The sequence below is a fragment of the Gorilla gorilla genome, chromosome 1, assembly GCF_029281585.2.
Source record: "Gorilla gorilla gorilla isolate KB3781 chromosome 1, NHGRI_mGorGor1-v2.1_pri, whole genome shotgun sequence".
NCBI lineage: Eukaryota > Metazoa > Chordata > Mammalia > Primates > Hominidae > Gorilla > Gorilla gorilla.
Genome location: NC_073224.2, coordinates 132,335,170 through 132,355,072, shown reverse-complemented (window position 1 = coordinate 132,355,072; position 19,903 = coordinate 132,335,170). Strand labels below are relative to the sequence as shown.

Below are 19,903 nucleotides of genomic sequence, written 5' to 3'. Positions count from 1 at the left end.
GACCAGCCTGGGCAACATGGTGAAACTTCATTTCTACTAAAAGTACAAAAATTAGCCAGGCATGGTGACATTCACCTGTAATCCCAGCTACTCATGTGGCTGAGGCATGATAATTGCTTGAACCTAGGAGGCAGAGGCTGCAGTGAGCTGAGATCCCGCTGCTGCACTCTAGCCTCTCCAGCCTGGGCAACAGAGCGAGACTCCGTCTCAAAATAAACAAACAAACAACAAAACAAAACCTTCCACTAAGGAAACTCTAGGCCTAGATAGTTTCCCTAGTAAATTCTACGAAACACTTCAGGAAGAAATAATGCTAATTCTATAAATCTCTTTTAGAAGGTTGAAGAGAAGGGACTAGATCCCAATTCATTCCTGGAACATTACATTATTATCCAAACCAGACAAAGGTATTACATGAAAATGAAACAATATATAAAAAGGATAATATATAATTGCCACTTGGGATTTAATCATAGAAAATAAATATTGATTTAATATATGAAAGTCAAATTTGCCACATTAATAAAAACAAAAATTATATCATCATTTCAATGGATGCAGAAGAGCATTTGAGAAAAATCCGACATCTATTACTGATGAAAACTTGCAGCAAACTAGGAATAGAAGGCAATGTCCTCAACTTAATGAAGCGCATTTATGAGAAACTACAAATAATGTCATACTTAATGGTAAGAGACTTAATGTTTTTCCTCTAAGATCTGGAATAAGGCAAGGATATACTCTCTCATGACTTCTATTTGACATTTTACTGGACATTCTAACCACTGCTACAAGTCAAGAAAAAGAAATAAAAGGCAATCAGATTGCAAAGGAAGAAGTAAAACCGTTTATTCATTGGCAACATGGTGTCTATATTACAAAATCTGCTGGACTCTACATAAGGAAAGCTACAAGAACAAGTGAATTTAATAAGAGTTAAAGAATAAGAGATCAACATACAAAAATCAATCGTATTTCTGTATCTCACAATGAACAACAGAAATTAAAATTTTAAAACTCATTTATAATAGCATCAAAATGAAATATGAAATATTTACAGATAAATATGACAAAAGATGTATATGACCTTAACTCTGAAAACTGCAAAACACTTCTGAGAATTAAAGACCTAAATAAATGAGGAGTATAGTATGTTCAGTGATTAGAAGACTCAGTCTTGTTAGGATGTCAATTTTCCTATATTGATCTACAATTCAATGTGATTCCAATCAAAATCTCAACAAGCTTTTTTATTGGTGAAGTTGACAAGGTGATTGCAAAATTCATTTGACATGCAAAGGACCAAGAAAACCCAAAACACCTATGAAAAAAGGAAAAGAACAAATTTGGACTAACATTGTCTGACTTCAGGACGTCTTATTAGCTACAGTAATCAAGACAGCATCACATTGGTACAAAGATGGACAAAGAAATCAATATAACAAAATAGAGTCCAGAAACAGACCTACATATACATATATATGAAGATATATATACACACACATATAGATACACACACACGACATATATACACATAAAGATATATATATACACACATATAGTACATATAAATATATGTGCATATACACATAAAGATATATATACACACATATGTATGGACAACACATTATCTACAAACTTACAAAGGCAATCCAGTGGAGAAATAATTGCGTTTTCAACAAATGCTGCTGGAGCACCTAGATATCCACATGTAAAAAAACCTTAGTACCATATACAAAAAAAAACCCTCAAAATGAATCATAAATCTAAATGTGAAACCTAAAACTATAAGCCTTCTAGAAGATAACAAAGGAGAATGTCTTTGTAACTTTGGGGTAGGCAAAGATTTGTTAGATGTAATACCTTTAGCATGATCCATATAAAGAACAAATTAACAAATTGGACTACATCAAAGGTGAAAACTTCTGCTCTATGTATAACATTATCAAGAGAATTAAAAAAAAGCCACAGGTTAGGAGAAGCATATGGAAATAAAATATTTTATGAAGGACTTTTACCCAAAATATCTAGGGAGCTCTCAAAGCCAAATAATAAAAAAATGCATGGCTCATTAAAAAGCTGACAAAATATTTGAACAAGCACTTCACCAGCAAAGTTATATAGATGGTAAATAAGCACACAAAAAGATGTTCAAGATTATTAATGAATTAATGATTAAAGAAATGCAAATCAAAACTACAATGAGACACCACTATATACCTGCTAGAATAAATAAAATTTAAAAGACTGGCTCATGCTTGTAATCTTAGCTACTTGGCAGGCTGAAGTGGGAGGGATGCTTGAGGCCAGGAGTTTGAGAATAGCCTGGGCAACTTAGCTAGACACTATCTCTAAAAAATTAGCCAGGCATGGTGATACATGCCTGTTGTTCCAACTACTCAGGAGGCTGAGATGGGAAGATGGCTTGAGCCCAGGAGTTTGAGGCTATGATTGTACCACATACTCCAGCCTGGGCAACAGAGGAAGACCCTGTATTTAAAAAAAAAAAAAAAAAAGAATAACCACACCAAATGTTGGCAAGGATAAGAGGCACCTAAAACTCGCAAACACAGTTGGGAGAAACGTAACATGGTATAGGCACTTTGAATAACAATTTAATAATTTCTCAAAAACTTAAATGTATATCTACATACGATCTATATATTCCCCTCTTGGCATTAGTACCTAAGAAAAATAAAAGCATTATGTCCATACAAAGAATTATATTTGAATGTTCATAGAAGCTTTATTTGCAATAGCCAAAAACTAGTGGCATCCTGAAAGTCCATCAACAGGTTAACGGGTAAACAAATTGTGCTATCTCCACACATGGAACGATAATCATCGATAAAAAGAAAGAACCATCATTACACATAACAACGTGATGGAATCTCAAGATAATCATGTTGTGTGAAATAAGCCATACAAAAAACAATACATGCTATGTGATGCACATCAAATTCTAAAAAAATACAAACTCATCTCCAGTCTGAAAGCAGAACAGTGGTTGCTGAGGGTTGTTGGGCGAGGTGGAACAAAGCAACAGGTAGAAGCATGATGGAGGGATTACCAAGGGGCACAAAAACTTTTAGGGATGATATTGGATATGTTTATTATCCTGATTATAGTGATGGTTTCACTTATATATATGTATGTATGTATGTGTGTGTTCAAACTTATCAAATTGTACACTTAAACTATGCACAGTTTACCATCCATCTCAAAGCTGTTTTTATATAAAGTTGCACTAATGATCCAAGAAGGAGTAGTTTCTGCAAGAGGCTGGCTTATGAATAGGACATGGAGTGGTAGAAAGTGAGCATAGACTACTTCCCCAACAAGCTTAGCTTTGGTTGTGGAGAGGAAGAGGGTGAGAGAGTGTCTGGCATGACCAGACAAAAGGCTGAGTTATGTGTTTAATATGGGAGGAGATTGAGCATATTTATATACTATAGAAAATGAGCCAGTGGAGAGAACGAAGTTGAAAATTTAGGAGTCAAAAGCCAGCTGATGGAATACGGGATAAAAAGTCCAAGAAGAAAGATAAGTCTTGAATGTGAGGAAACTTATGGCTACAAATGCAAGTATGTTTTCTGGTTAGGCTGACAGACACAGAAGTGGTCTGAAGAGGTGGTAGAATTCAAGTCTGTTGTTCTCTCTTTTCTTTTTCTGGGAAGGACGAAGTTTGGAAGGAGTGGGATACTTAAGAAGAATGGTGGAGCTTTGGAAAAATCACTGGCTACCAAAATTGAAATGGTGGTTAGAGACAAATGTTCAATCTTTGGGCCTTCTTATATAACAAGATGACAGACAAAAAAATAGATTTAAGCAAATAAAATAGCTGTCCCTTCCTCATGTGCACAATTGATTATTATCCAACAGTCTTTTCTCTGATTTCTCTCTTTTTACCTCTAACCACATTTCACTCGTGATAACCTTTCTGTTGGTCCTCACTTATTTTCCCTCAATGCACAATAGATTTTTTAACAAATTCTTTCCTCAACATCATTGGGAAATATTTCTAACATACACATGAAATTCGAGAATTTAATGAACAGCTTTACTCAGTCTTAACATGATACCATATTTACCTAAGTTCAAAAAAAGTTTCAACCAAATAAAAAGGTCCACCGGCCAAGAGAGATCTCATCATGGGCAAACATAACATGCTCACTTACTTTTCACATTTCATAGATTTTATGAATAATGCCCAGAGCACCTCTGAGAACTCCAGGTATTACTGTGGGCAGGCAAAAAGCAAATATGGTCAGAAATGGCCATAGGCAAGCTTATTAGGTAGTTCCCCTGAAGTGAACTGTTAATATATTAAAGCCATGCAAATTAGATCATACCCAGAGGTCCTCGGTTTGGAAAAAATGCTCTGGTAAAGTAGGAATTTTTAATAAAAATGATAATTATGACCCCACAGCACTGATAGTATTTTTCTCTAGTGTTCCAATTTTTGTTGCAACTTTGGCATTAGTAAATATAAAAAAGGTTAATAAAAAATATTTTCTGCATATCATGTAAAGTTTCTGAAGCTGAAAGCATACAGTTTCTAAAGACAAGAGTCATTTTTCTTTAAGCAGTAATAAATCATGCATTAAATCTAACAAACTGTAATTCGGATAGTGTCAGAGGCATGTGAACCAGAGCAACTCCATCTTAAATGGGAGCTGGGCAAAATGAGGCTGAAACCTACTCGACTGCATTCCCAGACAATTAAGGCATTCTAAGTCACAGTATGAGATAGGAGGTCGGCACAAGATACAGGTCATAAAGACCTTGCTGATAGAACAGGTTGCAGTAAAGAAGCCGGCTAAATCCTACCAAAACCAAGTGACCTCTGGTCGTCCTCGCTACTACATTCCCATCAGCACCATGACAGTTTACAAATGCCATGGCAACGTCAGGAAGTTACCCAATATGATCTAAAAAGGGGAGACATGAATAATCCACCCCTTGTTTAATATTTCATCAAGAAATAACCATAAAAATGGGCAACCAGCAACCCTCGGGGCGGCTCTGTCTATGGAGTAGCCATTCTTTTATTCCTTTACTTTCTTAATCAACTTGCTTTTGCTTTGCACTGTGGACTCGCCCTGAATTCCTTCTTGGGCAAGATTTAAGAACCCTCTCTTGGGGTCTGCATCAGGACCCCTTTCCTGCAACAACAGTACCTGCCAAAACAGACTGTGTGCATCTCCTTTCAGAAGTTCAACCGTATCCCCGGCCTGGAGGTGTAAAGGGGGTCCTTCATGCAGAGCTGGGGGTGGTGTTCCAGAATAGTTCCTAATGACCTGCATCTTTGGTAAACCTGAAAATAAGCCAAACAAGTTTTAGAACTGAGAAAACAATGATGCATGAAGTCTACATGAACTTTACAAAAAATGCCATTATTAACATTAAAAAGTGTTAATACCACCAAGTCCAAGTAAACATTTTAAGTAACTATAATAGAATGATTTTCAACTTTCTCATTATATGAGATGGTAATAGAATAAGACACATATTTATCCCATGATCCCTGACATAGTTTTCCTCTCCCTTACCATCAATCTCTTTTTAGTTGAAAAAATATTTCTCCTTCAGCTGATGCCTGCTTCATAAAAAACACATCACGTACAGTTTAATGGAAAAGAATCAATTTTTTCATCAACTCTATCCTTTCTGCCTATTACTTTCCTCTTGGGCACTGGCTGATTTCATCACTGAGGAGACTCACCCTTTCTGTGTATGTATCACATTGCCCAGTATATGGATCATATCTTAAGGTTATCTTTGTAATTCAAAAGCAAAAAGGTGATGGATGTGCCACTGCAATACTTAAGACATTTATATGGAGAAACTCTTCACGCTCAAATTTAGGCTTGCAAAACAGACCCAATAAAGGGAATATGTCTAAGCCAATAGCACCAATGATATTTGAAATACAGATCCATTCCTTCTCTTTGTATTTCTTTGAATGTGCAATGAAGGCCTCAGTTCACTATTTCATTTTTGAGAGAACAGCAGCTTCAACTGAACATGGGTCTAGGTGCAGCAATACTGCTCACAATGGACAACCTCACAGTCACTTATTCATTTACAGGTGAAACTGCTCCCAACTAAGAGAGGTCCACTCATAAACATGATATTTTTTGCACATTTAAGGACTGAAGCCTTTATTAAGCTTCAGGACTTTTTATTCTAATGATTAACCATGGTGAAGCTGTAACTGGCTGAAAATGCTGCACTAAACATGTAAAGAAGGATGAATGACTGTCATTCAGTTCTAGATGTCCAAGTTACCTAGAAAACTCTCAAAAGCTACATGAAACGCTTCAGCAAACAGTTTATTAAAGTCCTCAAAATTCTTTTGAACAACATGCCAGAGGGAGAAAAACAAGTGTGGCTATAAACTGAACAGACTAGAAAAGTTTTAGTCAACACTTGTTTATCAATCCAATCAGGAGGCAGAGGTTGAAAAACACTGTGCCCTTCACCCCAGTTTAGCTGCTGGGACTGCTGAGGCTTGTCAGGAGTTGCTACATCCTCCTTTGCTTCTGTTCTTGTGCTGCAGAAACCCCAGAGGGATGATTTTAATCTCACATTCATGGAGCATTTCCCTACCAGATGTTATAAGGTCTCACCCCAACACCAACAGCAGATTTCATTGACTTTCCCCTAAACAACACTCTATAAGAGAACTCCTCTCAGTTAAATGTTTAACAGACTTGCTCTCAATACACTGCAAATGCCTTTAGTATAGAGAGTTTATTTTACACATTCTATTAAGTTGCTACTGCTAATTTAAAATGAAACCTAAATATCCCATACACAAGTGATTAAGAACTCCAACAGGTAGAAGAGGATGTAATATAAAGTGGAATAATTTTTTAAATGGAGTCTGGTTTGCATGATAGTTAACTCCGTGTTTAAGGGAGAGAATTGCAGTTCACCTCCTTTTTATTGAGCATATCTAGGGCAAGGAAAGCATCCTTCCTGGGTAATTTTGTTTTTCTGACAGTTTTAAATATAGGCAGAAGTCAAGAAAGAAGATCTTTTAAACCTCAAAGAGCTGATGTGGTCTCAAATACTGGGGCCAGTTCTGAGCCGTGGACTTCACTGCAGTTTTCTGTTGCCAAGAGCCACAGGGATAAAAGGGAGCAGCGTCATGTGACAAATGATGGAAAGAGCTGTTTCTTTATTGCCAACATGCCCAAGTCAACCATTCTTAAGAAGAAACAACTGAAAATTCACAGAGTGTTTAGGAAAAAATTAACTTTGATGACATTTCACCACCCAAATATATATTAGGGATTAAAATACAGAAATGCCCAGGCTCCATAAGAGGCTGTAAGGTGTTAGGGATGGAGCAATGCTGCCTCATATGTCTTTCTGTAGATGGACTGGAATGCCCACCACATGCCCATAGCATGTAAAATTATATTTAACATTACAAAGGGTACATACTAGTGTATACACTAGTATGTATACTCTAGTATACAGACTATACACTAGTATACAGAGTATACACTAGTATACTCTGGTCAAGTAATAGGACTTAGCTATTCTAGCTTTTCTAGTCCCACTTATTCCTAAGTTTTTTATTTACTCTATCTTTTCTGGTATCGCTTTCTTCTTGGTTATGAGCTTCATTTAGGAAGTTCACCTAGTAGCACACTAGTATAGGTATGTTGCTGACCTCTTCCCCAAAGCAAAAATGTGTAACCCTTGCCAAGAATTACGCTTAAGCCCAGGAAATAGCCACTAGGACATTGTTATTAACCTCTATTCAGCCATAATCAACTTACAAAGTACAGTGTTTCTTCAACTCATATGGTTTTTTGTGGAATGGGTTGTGAGTTTATGATATAATGGAATGCATTTTTTTTTGGTCATTTGTTAGGGTTATCTTTGGCAATTTATTTCTTATTGTCAGCACTTCCAATTTCAGCATGATCTGTTGTGAGGGGTACAGAGATCAAAGGATAAAAGGAATGAAACAAGGGCACAGCGATATAATGAATTCTGACAACTTGCCCTTTGCTTCTGATTTTAGCATATAGTAGGTGTTCTACAATACAGGTGGGATAAATGGTTGCTTTCCAAAATGCCCTTTAATATCCTTCCACTTATGAAAAAGGCACCATTACATTGCTAAGAATGTGAACACACTCACATTAACTGGAAGACAAAAAATTGCGATTAAGAGGAAATGGGTTAAACCTGACGTCAGCATTCAATCATGAATACAATTCTTAACACAATCTACTGCCACGGCAGGCATCACACTTCACAAATGAGATCAAGAACGGAGAATAAATTAGATTTACAGATGTTTATATTTCGAACAGTCATTTAGTATTAATTTAATATAGGTTTTCTTCTCCCCTTAGAAAATATGCCTCTGATAGGTTTTAACCTCTGTTTAAAAACGTCCAGGGCAGAACATTCACCACACATCCCCATGACAACTCAGTCATTGTTGCAGAGTTTATTAATAAGGTCTTCTTGAAACTTACTTAAAAATCTCTATGTAACTTCTCTCCATTGGCCTACTGCCTTCCATCTGGAATTATGCTGAAGATGGCAAATCTCCTTTTCATAGATTAGCCTTTCAAAATTTGTTCAGGCTTAAAATCACCAGTTCCTTAAAAAACTCCATATTTTCCCTTGGCTACCATACTTCAAAGGATGCTGAGGTGCAAAGTAGCGTAAACTACAAAACTTAAACTCTTAAGTTTCCTCACTGGCAGTGATTAATTGGAAACAGACAGTCATATTCCTTTAAAAATGACAAGAAATACACATTTCATTATATCATAAACTCACAACTAATCTCAGAAAGTTGCTTCTCTCTTCTTGGGAAAATACAGACCCAACAATTGTTTAGTTTCTCTCCACTCCAGAATTTATTTACAACAGATGTGTTAGCTGAGTTACAGTGTTGCTCACCCAAATATGAATATTTATATTGCAACTACCTTCAGATATTAAATGCAAAATAATCACATATACTTTCACCATATGTATTTGGGCAATCTTAGAAGTTCCTAAAACTTTTATATAATCAATTATAATTATCCAAGAGAATATGATTAAAATACTAAGCCAAAATTAGATCTCCTGCCAGATGTTTAATTATTTTACCTTGCTTTATCCCCTACAACAAAAGCTTTGTTGTACAGCTAACTATGCCCTTAATATATAACTTGACAATTTTGCTCATTAACTTTTGTTCACACTAGTAATTGTGCTTGGTCTTACATCAGACAAAATCCCCAAGTCAAACTTACGCAGGAGGAATTAACAAACAAATTAGCAATATTAAAAGGATAGTTACACTCTACTAATAGTCGTGTGTTTCTGGTTAAATAAAACTAAAGCTACATGTAGGTATGTAGAATGCTGGAGTTTCCCAAAACAATACAGAAGTGTTTTTAAAAGGGGGACCTGAAACAAAATTTCCTTTCAAATCTGAATTCATTACCGCTAAGAGTGACACACGCCAAACGACACATGTGCTTTTTTTAAAAGTTAATTCTAAGTAGAACTCTATTAGAAAATTTTCTAGATATAAACTGTTTTACTGATAATTTTCACATAAACTTTCAAACTTCAATGAACTGAACCGCTAATTATAGGAGCATCAACCACTGTGTCTTCTAAGCAGGGCAAGAAGAGCGATTGCTACAATATAGATTAGTATCTATTCATGATGCTGATATCACTGCCCTAATGCAATGGGCTTCCCCGAGGCAATAACTTAGAGGAGAGTACTGCCTACTAGATAAATGGGCTGTCAGTAATATGCTAGCCTTTCACCTCTGAGGCCCAATTTAAAATCTAAACACAGCCACATTAAAAAATAATTAGTTTTACAAGATATCAGAAGATGTAGATGTTTTATCCTGGGAAACTGATCACAAGCATAACATATTAATTCATTCATCAAATGTGACTTCAGCATTCCATAAGTGCTGGGCATGGCAGTTTCAGAAGAAAGCAAGGGAAAGTATCCTGCCTTCAAACAGCCTATAGTCAGTCCATGGAATAGACAGACAGGTGAACTCTGAGATAACAATACAACTGGGCATGGACCTCCATCTAGAGGGAACTTTAAAAAAAATAAATGTTCATATCTATAAAAATTTTCAGAAATTTTCCTTTCATAATTCTTGGGTAGGACCCTAAAACATGTACATTATTTTTTCTATAAATTTCCTAGGTGTGACATCCAAACTCTAGCCAAGTTTGGGAATCACATTCTTGTGGGTACATGCGCAAAACACCATGACCAACACCTACCACTGCCAAATTTGCTTTTGAGAAAATTACAGTGAAATAAGTGCTGCCTGTCATCTTCCCAACTAAAAAACCCTTTATAAATTAACATCTGGACCTTTCCTGATACAAGTTCACAATCTAAGAATGAGGTCCTAACGACCAGGTTGAGCCTGGGATGCTAGGTGCTGGGATTCCCCTGCCATCACAGCTTATAGGGCTCTTTCTAAGAAAGCATGACTTTTTCATTGATCTGCTGGTCTTCAGAGAGGAGTAAAAGGAATCACGGCATGGAATTTTGGTGGAAAAATTCCATGCTACAACAGAAGCAGGCAATTTGGTGGAAAACAAACTGGTCTAAAGAACTGACTGTTCACAAAGGGAACACTCCCCATCAATAATTTTTAAAATTTTCACCAGAGAAGCCTACATTATTTTTATAAACAATGATGACTCAAATAATGGAAATAGCACTGTCACAGCTCATATAAAAACAAGGATGAGGCAGAGATGCCTTCCTTCAACTTCATAACCACTGACTAGTCACTCTTTGGCACTGTCTACTGGAGTATTAGTGAATCATGAATCAAGGATGAAAGATACGATAATGTCTTTGGAAGTTTTTTTCACCTTTATTAAAAAGGTGTTTAGAGGCTACCAAATATAAAATAACTATAAAATTTCATGTGTTACTTGAAAATCCATGCAAATTTAACATTCTATTCTGTTATACATGTACATTTTATTGGAAAAAATGTTTCCCTAAAATATTTAAGGTCAAAGCTTCAGGAGAAAATGCCATGTACTTGGCAGACCCCTGGCAAACAGCTATTCCCAGGGATGTAAGGAATCCAGTTTCAGAAGCATAGCCCTGAGCTATCTTATCATCTTCTTTAAACATAGAAAAAGAACACAATTACACAATTTTACAGAGTATTGTCACCTAGTCTAACCACCTTATTTGTCACATTATAAAACTAAATACTAAAATAAATTGTCTAAAGTCAACAGCTAATCAGAAGCAAAAATGGAACAAAAATCCAATTTATAGACTCTTAGTTCAGGCTTCCCTGCTTCAGGTTGGTCATTCTATGCAACCTACAGGGAATGAGACTGGTAGAAAAGAGGCCACTTGACATGGCTGATGTATGTTTCAGGATGATCTGAGTACCCGCCACACGTCTGGTGTTATCTTGGGAAGCAGGAAAGGAGGAGGTAGAACTTTTCTTCAGGTGGTGAACAACTGAGAGCTCACCAATACTAGGCAAATTCCAGGAGGAAGGTAATAACTCCCAGTAATATATTCTAAAAACAGCCTCAAAAGCGCTCAAAAAAACAAACAAACCAAAAAAAGCAAGCACTGTATTGGACAATCTGTAGAACTCTTAGAGTCTGACATGTCTGTATGCAGCTCTGTGGACGTGTGAGTTAGCAGCCACAGGGAGTTCTTTCTACATAAGGTTATTATCACCTAAACCACATTATTCTGCTCATCTGACTACACCCAAGTAATTCAGGGCTGGTGATTAACTCAACTCAAAGACTGCAATAAATGGGCTTAACATGTGAGACACCAGCGGCTGAAGAGGAGGCCAAGAGAGACAGTCTAAAGGAGCAGCACTCATTGAAGAATATCTGCTCTTACAGAACATGGAAGCAGGAGGCAGATATCTAAGTCAGCAAAGAACAATTTCTCATTTCTGTAAACAAAAGATGACTGAGATCACTAGTTTATAAAATGGTTGGTCCAGAAAGATTCTCTTAAAGCCTCCTGTACTCTTCCCTTCTTCTAAGGCACTGAGGTCCAGAGTGATTATTGAGATGATCCCCTTGGCTTTTGTTGTTGTTGTTGTTAACCTCCTACCATAAATACCCAGCTCCCAGAGCAACTGAGCACGTTTTCTTTCTCGCAACCAAAATGAACCATTATCAGTCCACTCATAAAGGATATCTAAAGGAGAAGATAACAGCGTAAAAGTAAAAATGATTAAGGGCACTTTGCAAGAACCTAATTTTCCTTCTTTGTTCTATGGGTTCATTCATTTATTCAGCAAATATTTACAGATCATTCATGCATTGATACTGGCTTTGCACTGCGAATGCTACCATAAATAAGACTGACTACATCCCTCCCTCATAAAGCTCATATTTTAGTGGAGGAGACAAACACAAAAGCAAGTGAATCAATGTAATAATACCAGATAAAAGTATCATAAAGAACCACTTAGAAAGAGATTCTGGATTAGAGAGTGACAGGGGTGTGCGTGGAGTGGGGGATGCTTTATTTAAGGGTAGGCCATCAGGTCAGGGTTAAGACCTGAGGAGAAGACAGTAGGCATTTGGGAGGAAAAATGTAACAGGCAAACTGAGCCATATGCGTGAATGCTCTGAAACTGGAAAGAACTTGAAAGTACTTGAGGGACAGAAAAAAGGTCAGTGACACTGCATGAAAGCAATGGATAAAACTTAAACTTGATAATAGGCAGTCTTGAGGGTCTGGCCCATTTTATTACTCCTTTCCTACACTCATTCTGTGAATTATTTGAAATTTATTGAACAGGCCAATTTCTCATTAACATACTTTACCTTCTTCCTGGCATATACTTACTGATGTCTGAATATCCAGCTCATCCCCCAACCCAAGGGAAAAAATAATCTGAACTACTATTCTCACTCCTTAAAACTCATATATAATTTCTACTAATAAACCCATTGCTATAGACTAAATGTTTATGTACCCCCAAATACATAAGCTGACACGTAATTCCCAACATGATGGTATTAGGAGGTGGAGCCTTTTTTTTTTTAATTTTATTTTATTATTTATTTATTTATTTATTATTATTATTATACTTTAAGTTTTAGGGTACATGTGCACAATGTGCAGGTTAGTTACATATGTATACATGTGCCATGCTGGTGTGCTGCACCCATTAACTCGTCATTTAGCATTAGGTATATCTCCTAATGCTATCCCTCCCCCCTCCCCCCACCCCACAACAGTCCCCAGAGTGTGATGTTCCCCTTCCTGTGTCCACGTGTTCTCATTGTTCAATTCCCATCTATGAGTGAGAACATGCGGTGTTTGGTTTCTTGTCCTTGCGATAGTTTACTGAGAATGATGATTTCCAATCACAATAGCAAAGACTTGGAACCAACCCAAATGTCCAACAATGATAGACTGGATTAAGAAAATGTGGCACATATACACCATGGAATACTATGCAGCCATAAAAAATGATGAGTTCATGTCCTTTGTAGGGACATGAATGAAAGAGGTGGAGCCTTTGAGAGGCAATTAGGCCACAAGGGTGGAGCCCCATGTGCAGAATTCCTGCCCTTGTAAAAGAGGCCCTAGAGAGCTCCCTCACCCCATCTACCATGTGAGAACACTGAGAAGACAGCCATCTGTAATGTCCCTTGCCAGACACTGAATCTACTGGCACCTTGATTGTAGATTTCTTAGACTCCAGAACCGTCAGCTGTCATTTATAAACCACAGAGTCTACGGTATTTTGTTGGAGCAGCCTAAACAGACCAAAACACCTACCAACATTCCCTTAAGTGCATTTTAAGTGCCTTAAACATACACTCCTTTAGATACTCAATCTTCTTGCTTCAGTACCACTCAATACACCAACAGTATTTATTTAGCTAGTATAAAGTGTAGGTACCAGACTATAGCACCCTTTTTTGTGTCTTGGTACAGAGTTTATATCTACTAGACTGTGACCAAACACCACGGTGCCATAGGTTGTGTTCTTTATCTCAATTATTTATTTATTTTTTTTCGAAAAGGAAGGAAGGAATAAAGGAAGGAAGGGAGGGAGGGAGGGACCCTTTCTCTCCCAAAGGCCACCCTTCCAAATATGCATGTGCAAACACATGCACACATACTTGATTATATCTCCAAAATTTCTCTCTAATCAAACCATTTCTTGCCACCTTCATTTCTACCTCCCAGTTCAAGCACTGTCTTTCTAATTGGCTTTTCCTCATTCAATCTTATAATGTTTGACCATCCTACACACAGCAGCCTGATTAAAAAAATAATAAATTATATAATAAGTTTCCTATGAAAAACTTGCTCACTGCACTTAAAATTAAATTTGAACTCCTGGTCATTGCATACAAGACCCTATATATTTTCTGGCCCCTGATAACTCTCCAGTTTCATCTTGTTCCAGCCTCACACCTGCTCAACTCTTTTTAGTCATGCTGACTTTCTTAGGGTTCCTTAAATACCTGGAGCAAGTAGGTCTGTCACAGACGAGTGAGCCAGAGCAACGCCATCTTGAATAGGAGCTGGGTAAAATAAGGCTGACACCTAGTGGGCTGCATTCCCAGACGGTTAAGGCATTCTAAGTCACAGGATACGCTAGGAGGTCAGCACAAGATACAGGTTATAAAGACCTTGCTGATAAAACAGATTGCAGTAAAGAAGCCGGCTAAATCTCACCAAAACCAAGATGGCCATGGGAGTGACCTCTCCTAGTCCTCACTGCTACACTCCCACGAGTGCCATGACAGTTTACAAATGCCATGGCAATGTCAGGAAGATACTCTACATGGTTTAAAAAGGGGAGGCATGAATAATCCACCCCTTGTTTAGCAAATCATCAAGAAATAACCACAAAAATGGCCAATCAACAGTCCCTGGGGCTGCGCTGTCTATGGAGTAGCCATTATTTTATTCCTTTACTTTCTTAATAAAGTTGCTTTCACTTTACTCTATGAACTCACCTGAATTAGTTCTTGCACAAGATCCAAGAACTCTCTCTTGGGGTCTGGATTGGGACCCCTTTCCTGTAACAGGTCCAGCCAAGGCAGTCTACATTATGAACTTGCAATTCACATAGTTATCTGTTTACTTGTTAGTATCTATCTCCTCTTGTTTTCATATATATATTTATATTGCTTAAATTTGTATGATAAACATTTATTTTCATAACCAAATTTAGCTTTTAATGATATAAATATTCAGTTATTATTGGTATTATAGAAACAAACTGCCACTTGATCATTAGTTTTTACTTGCTTTTAAACTACTTTTATTTATTTGTGCTTCTACCCAACTATCAATATGCTATGTGTAACTGACATTTTCCAAAAAAATAAAATTGTTTTTGACATGTAAAACTGCTAATATATTCCTTAAAGATTCTTACTAAGGCCCTCTTAATAATTTATACTCATCCTGAATACACTTTAAATGAGATGACTTGCATCATTTATGTTAAAGAAAAACACCCAACTTTTTTATTTCCTATACACTCAATTATTTGCTTGTTTTTCTTTATTTTTCTCTGTTCTCTTGACCTCCCTCCTTCCTGTGATCTTCTTGCTTGAGTAGTAGAGAGCATATTCAGATGCATTCCCAAAAGATTCAGATTCATGCAGACAGGGTTTATTGATTTATAAACTAAAATGAAGAGCATGTGCAATTGGTATTTCTGACTGGCAAAGTTTCAGAGAACGCAAATGACTCTGCACCATCATTTTGATGTGCTGATTTTTTTTTTAACAGGCTATGGAGCCCTTAGGTCAGAGAACAACTATCAACATATCTACAGAAAAATGTACATACATTGAACTATCTCTTTACCCTTCTTACAAACATTCTTCCATAACAAACTTCTGAAATAGAACAAGGGAAATGCAGAAGAGCAGTCTTTTATTTATAAAATGGTGCTACAATTAAAATATTTACTTGGAAGTATTTCTAACCTGCTCAGTCATTGAAAACTTCTATGAGTCCACTTTCAAACTCTGAGGATCCGCAATCACCACAATATCTAACAGGTAACTCTAAGGTTTAGTCCCTCCCTTATTTTTATTTGAAGTTTTCCTCCTTAACCTTTTTCTGAAGTGAAAAAGGGAATTCAAGTCAGATAGAACCATTTAGTTACAATCCTATGGATCCAGACATGAGCAGAGTGAATATATACATTTATCAGTTTAAAATCAAGCAAATGTATAACTATTATTCAAAGCCACCAATGTTTCATAGGAGGAGGCTAACTACGTGCCTTTATTTTTTGAAAATAGATAAAATTTTTCATTTAAATTCCCTTTCCCTGGGGCCAAGTGTCAACCACCAACATATTTACCTATGAATATACATTAACTGAAAAAATTGCTCCCTTCCCAGGAACATTCCTTCTTAACAGTGTCTATAATAAAGAGAGGGGAAAACATCTGAAACCATGCTGAGTTGTGTATTCTTTTGAAGTAGTACTGTTCTGACCATGAAAACACTACATGCTAGCATAGTGCCTGTGTCAAAGAAGGTTCTTATTTAGCCAAATATTTTCATTTACATATGAAGCAACTTAAGTCCAGTTGCATATTCTAGCTAAAAGCAAAAGTGGTGTTCTTTCCAAAAAGCACTTTGTTACCCACTAACGGTGGAATCCTTGATTGACCAAGAAAAATAAGTTTAGATTAGATTACAGAAAGGTCACAAGTACTTATTTCAGATTTCAATACTTAATGAATGCATCACTACTCTTTTCCAAGAAAGCTGGAAAAGAAATCAGACTCAAAATTTTCTAGTGAGAATGATAGCTTTTATAGGCAACAGTAAATCCTTTAGATTATTATAGGAATTTCAGAGATTTAGTCTCAAAATCTCTACAACCCTGGGATTATAATATTGGAAATATATATTCTGTCTCCTTCCTATAAATTAATTGGGAATACTAAAAATTTAAGGCATTATCCTATAAGCTTTTGTCATCTACAATTTTTCAATGTAAAACATTCGAAATGTAGGTGAATATTAACTTTAGGAATAGTACTGGTATTGCTTTGTCCTTTGATACTTCAATATTTTTCCCCCAACCATCAATCTGAAAACTACTAACTCTCTCCCTGACCTTCCTTCCTTTTTCCCTTACTTTATCATTAGTCTAATTATCTCCCCAAATTTTTAGTTTCCCATCTTTTTTCTACATAAAGAGTTTCTTTAATCAACTTTAAATACCAAAATTATATTATGGTTTTCACTTATTCAAATGTAGCATAACAAGCTACTCAAACAAGTCAGCCTTTCCCTTATCCCCACAAAGCTTAGAGTCTAACAGGGAAAAGGAAAATGTTAGATATACACTGGCTTCTAATCATATGAAAATAATAATGAAATAGTACCTACATTCTAAACGTATAATAAAAATATACAACAATAAAAATGTAAACTGTAGGCTATAAAGAAAAATAAGAATGTTAAAATAATAACAAATTGTGCCAAGAAGTTATAAATCAGCTGGTAGGCAGTCCACTGGTAAAATTAGAATTATACATAGAAATGACACACTGAAATAAAACTTTTAGTTCTGCCTCATTTCTCAACTAAAACACCAGTGACACTTAGCACAAAGTTCACATGCACAACTGTTCAATCACAGTTTATAAAAGCACCTGAACATAACTTAAAGCCAAAGCAATCCTGGACAAATGGAACAAAGCTGGAGATATCACACTACCTGACTTCAAAATATAATACAAATCTATAGTAGCCAAATCAGCATGGCACTGGCATAAAAACAGACATATAGACCAATGGAACAGATAGAAACTCAGATATAAATCCATGCATTTACAGCCAATTCATTTTTGATAAAGGCGCCAAGAACATACAATGAGGAAAGGGCAATCTCTTCAGTAAATGGTGCTGGGAAAACTGGATACCCATATGCAGAACTAAAAATCTAGACCCCTATATCTCAGCACATACAAAAATCAAAGCAAACTATATTAAAGACTTAAATCTAAGGCCTCAAACTATGAAACTACTAGAAGAAAACCTCACAGAAATGCTCCAGGACACTGGTTTGGGAAAAGGTTTTTTGTGTAAGACCTCAAAAGCAAAGGCAACAAAAGCAAAAATAGAACACGATTACATTAAGCTAAAAAGCTTCTGAACAGCAAAGGAAACAATCAACAACGTAGAGAATGGGAGAAAATACTTGTGAACATTCATCTGATAGGGAATTAATAACTAGAATACAGAAGGTGCTCAAACAACTCAGAAGAAACAAATAATCTAATTTAAAAATGAGCTAAAGATCTGAGTAGACATTTCTCAAAAAAGACATATTAGTGGTCAACAGGTATATGAAAAATTCTCAATATCAATAACCATCAGGGAAATGAAAATCAAAACCACAGTGAGATATCATCTTACCCCATTTAGAATGGCTTTTATCAAAAAGACAGAGGATACCAAACACCAGTGAGGGTGTGGAGAAAGGGGAACCCTCATATACTATTGGTGGTAATGGTAATTAGTACAGCCCCTATGGAAAATAGTATAGAGCCTCATCAAAAAACTAAAAAATAGAACTACAGAATGATCCACCAATTCCACTACTGGGTATATAGCCAAAAGAAAGGAAATCAATATATTCAATTGATACCTGCACTCCCTTGCTTATTGTAACACTATTCATAATAACCGAAATATGGAAATCAACCTAAGTGTCCATCAATGGATGAGTGGATAAGAAAATGTGGCATATATACACAATGAAATATCATTCAGCCATACATGCAGCCATAAAAAGGAATGAAATCCTGTCATTTACAGCAATATGAGTGGAACTGGAGGTTATTATGTTAAGTAAAATAAGCCAAGCATAGAAAGACAAATATTGCATGTTCTCCCTCCTATGTGAGAGCTAAGAATGTGGAATTCATGAAGATAGAGTATATTCATGGTTACCAGAGGCTGGGAAGTGGGGTAGTAGGTAGCAGATGAAGAGATTAATGGGTACAAATATATACTTAGCAGAAAGAAGATCTGATGTTCAATAGATCAGTAGGGTGACTACAGTTAACATTAATCCATTGCATATTTCAAAATAGCCAGGAAAGCACAATTCAAATGTTCCAAGCATAAAGAAAAGATAAATACATAAGGTGGTAGATATCCCAATGAACCCTGCTATGACTATATCAGTGTATCAAATTATTGCAGGTACTCCAAAAGTATGCACATCTATTATATATCAATAAAAATAAAAATATAAAAAAGGAAATTATCCTAGCTCTCTGTGCTGCCTGCAATGTCCTTTCCTCTCTGACCACCTATGACAGTCTTTCCCAAGAGTAGAAAAAGAGTAAACATTACTCCTGCATATAAGCCTAACTTCTGACCTCAGCATAAACAACAACACACAACACATTTACACATTTCCCATTTTCAGTCAAGACAATCATTTCTTTTTTTTTTTTTTTTTCGAGATGATGTCTCGCTCTGTCACACAGGCTGGAGTGCAGTGACACAATCTCAGCTCACTGCAGCCTCTGTCTCCCGGGTTCAAAGCAATTGTCCTGTCTCAGCCTCCGAAGTAGCTGGGATTACGGGCATGCACCACTACACGTGGCTAATTTTTGTGTTTTTAGCAGAGATGGAGTTTCACCATGTTGGCCAGGTTGATATCAAACTCCTGACCTCAAGTGATCCACCTGTCTCGGCCTCCCAAAGTGCTGGCATTACAGGCATGAGCCACCACGTCCAGCCTCTGTATCTTGAATAATTAAAGTAAGACTTCAGCTTATGAAACAAAACAATCTAACAGCAGTTAGGTCAATGTAGTATAAAGGGGACTTTATAAGAAAATTCCACATGTAT

At 36.4% G+C, this 19,903-nt stretch overlaps 1 protein-coding gene across 3 annotated transcripts in view; it reads right to left on the bottom strand.

The window, feature by feature from the left end:
- Nucleotides 1–19,903, bottom strand: part of VAV3 (vav guanine nucleotide exchange factor 3) — a 388,694-nt gene that overhangs the window by 66,178 nt on the left and 302,613 nt on the right. For all 3 annotated transcript variants that reach the window (XM_019039089.3, XM_019039034.4, XM_055376632.1), the window contains one exon: nt 5,181–5,317. In XM_019039089.3, coding sequence (XP_018894634.2) covers nt 5,181–5,317 — 137 coding nt within the window. The remainder of the gene's footprint in view (nt 1–5,180; nt 5,318–19,903) is intronic.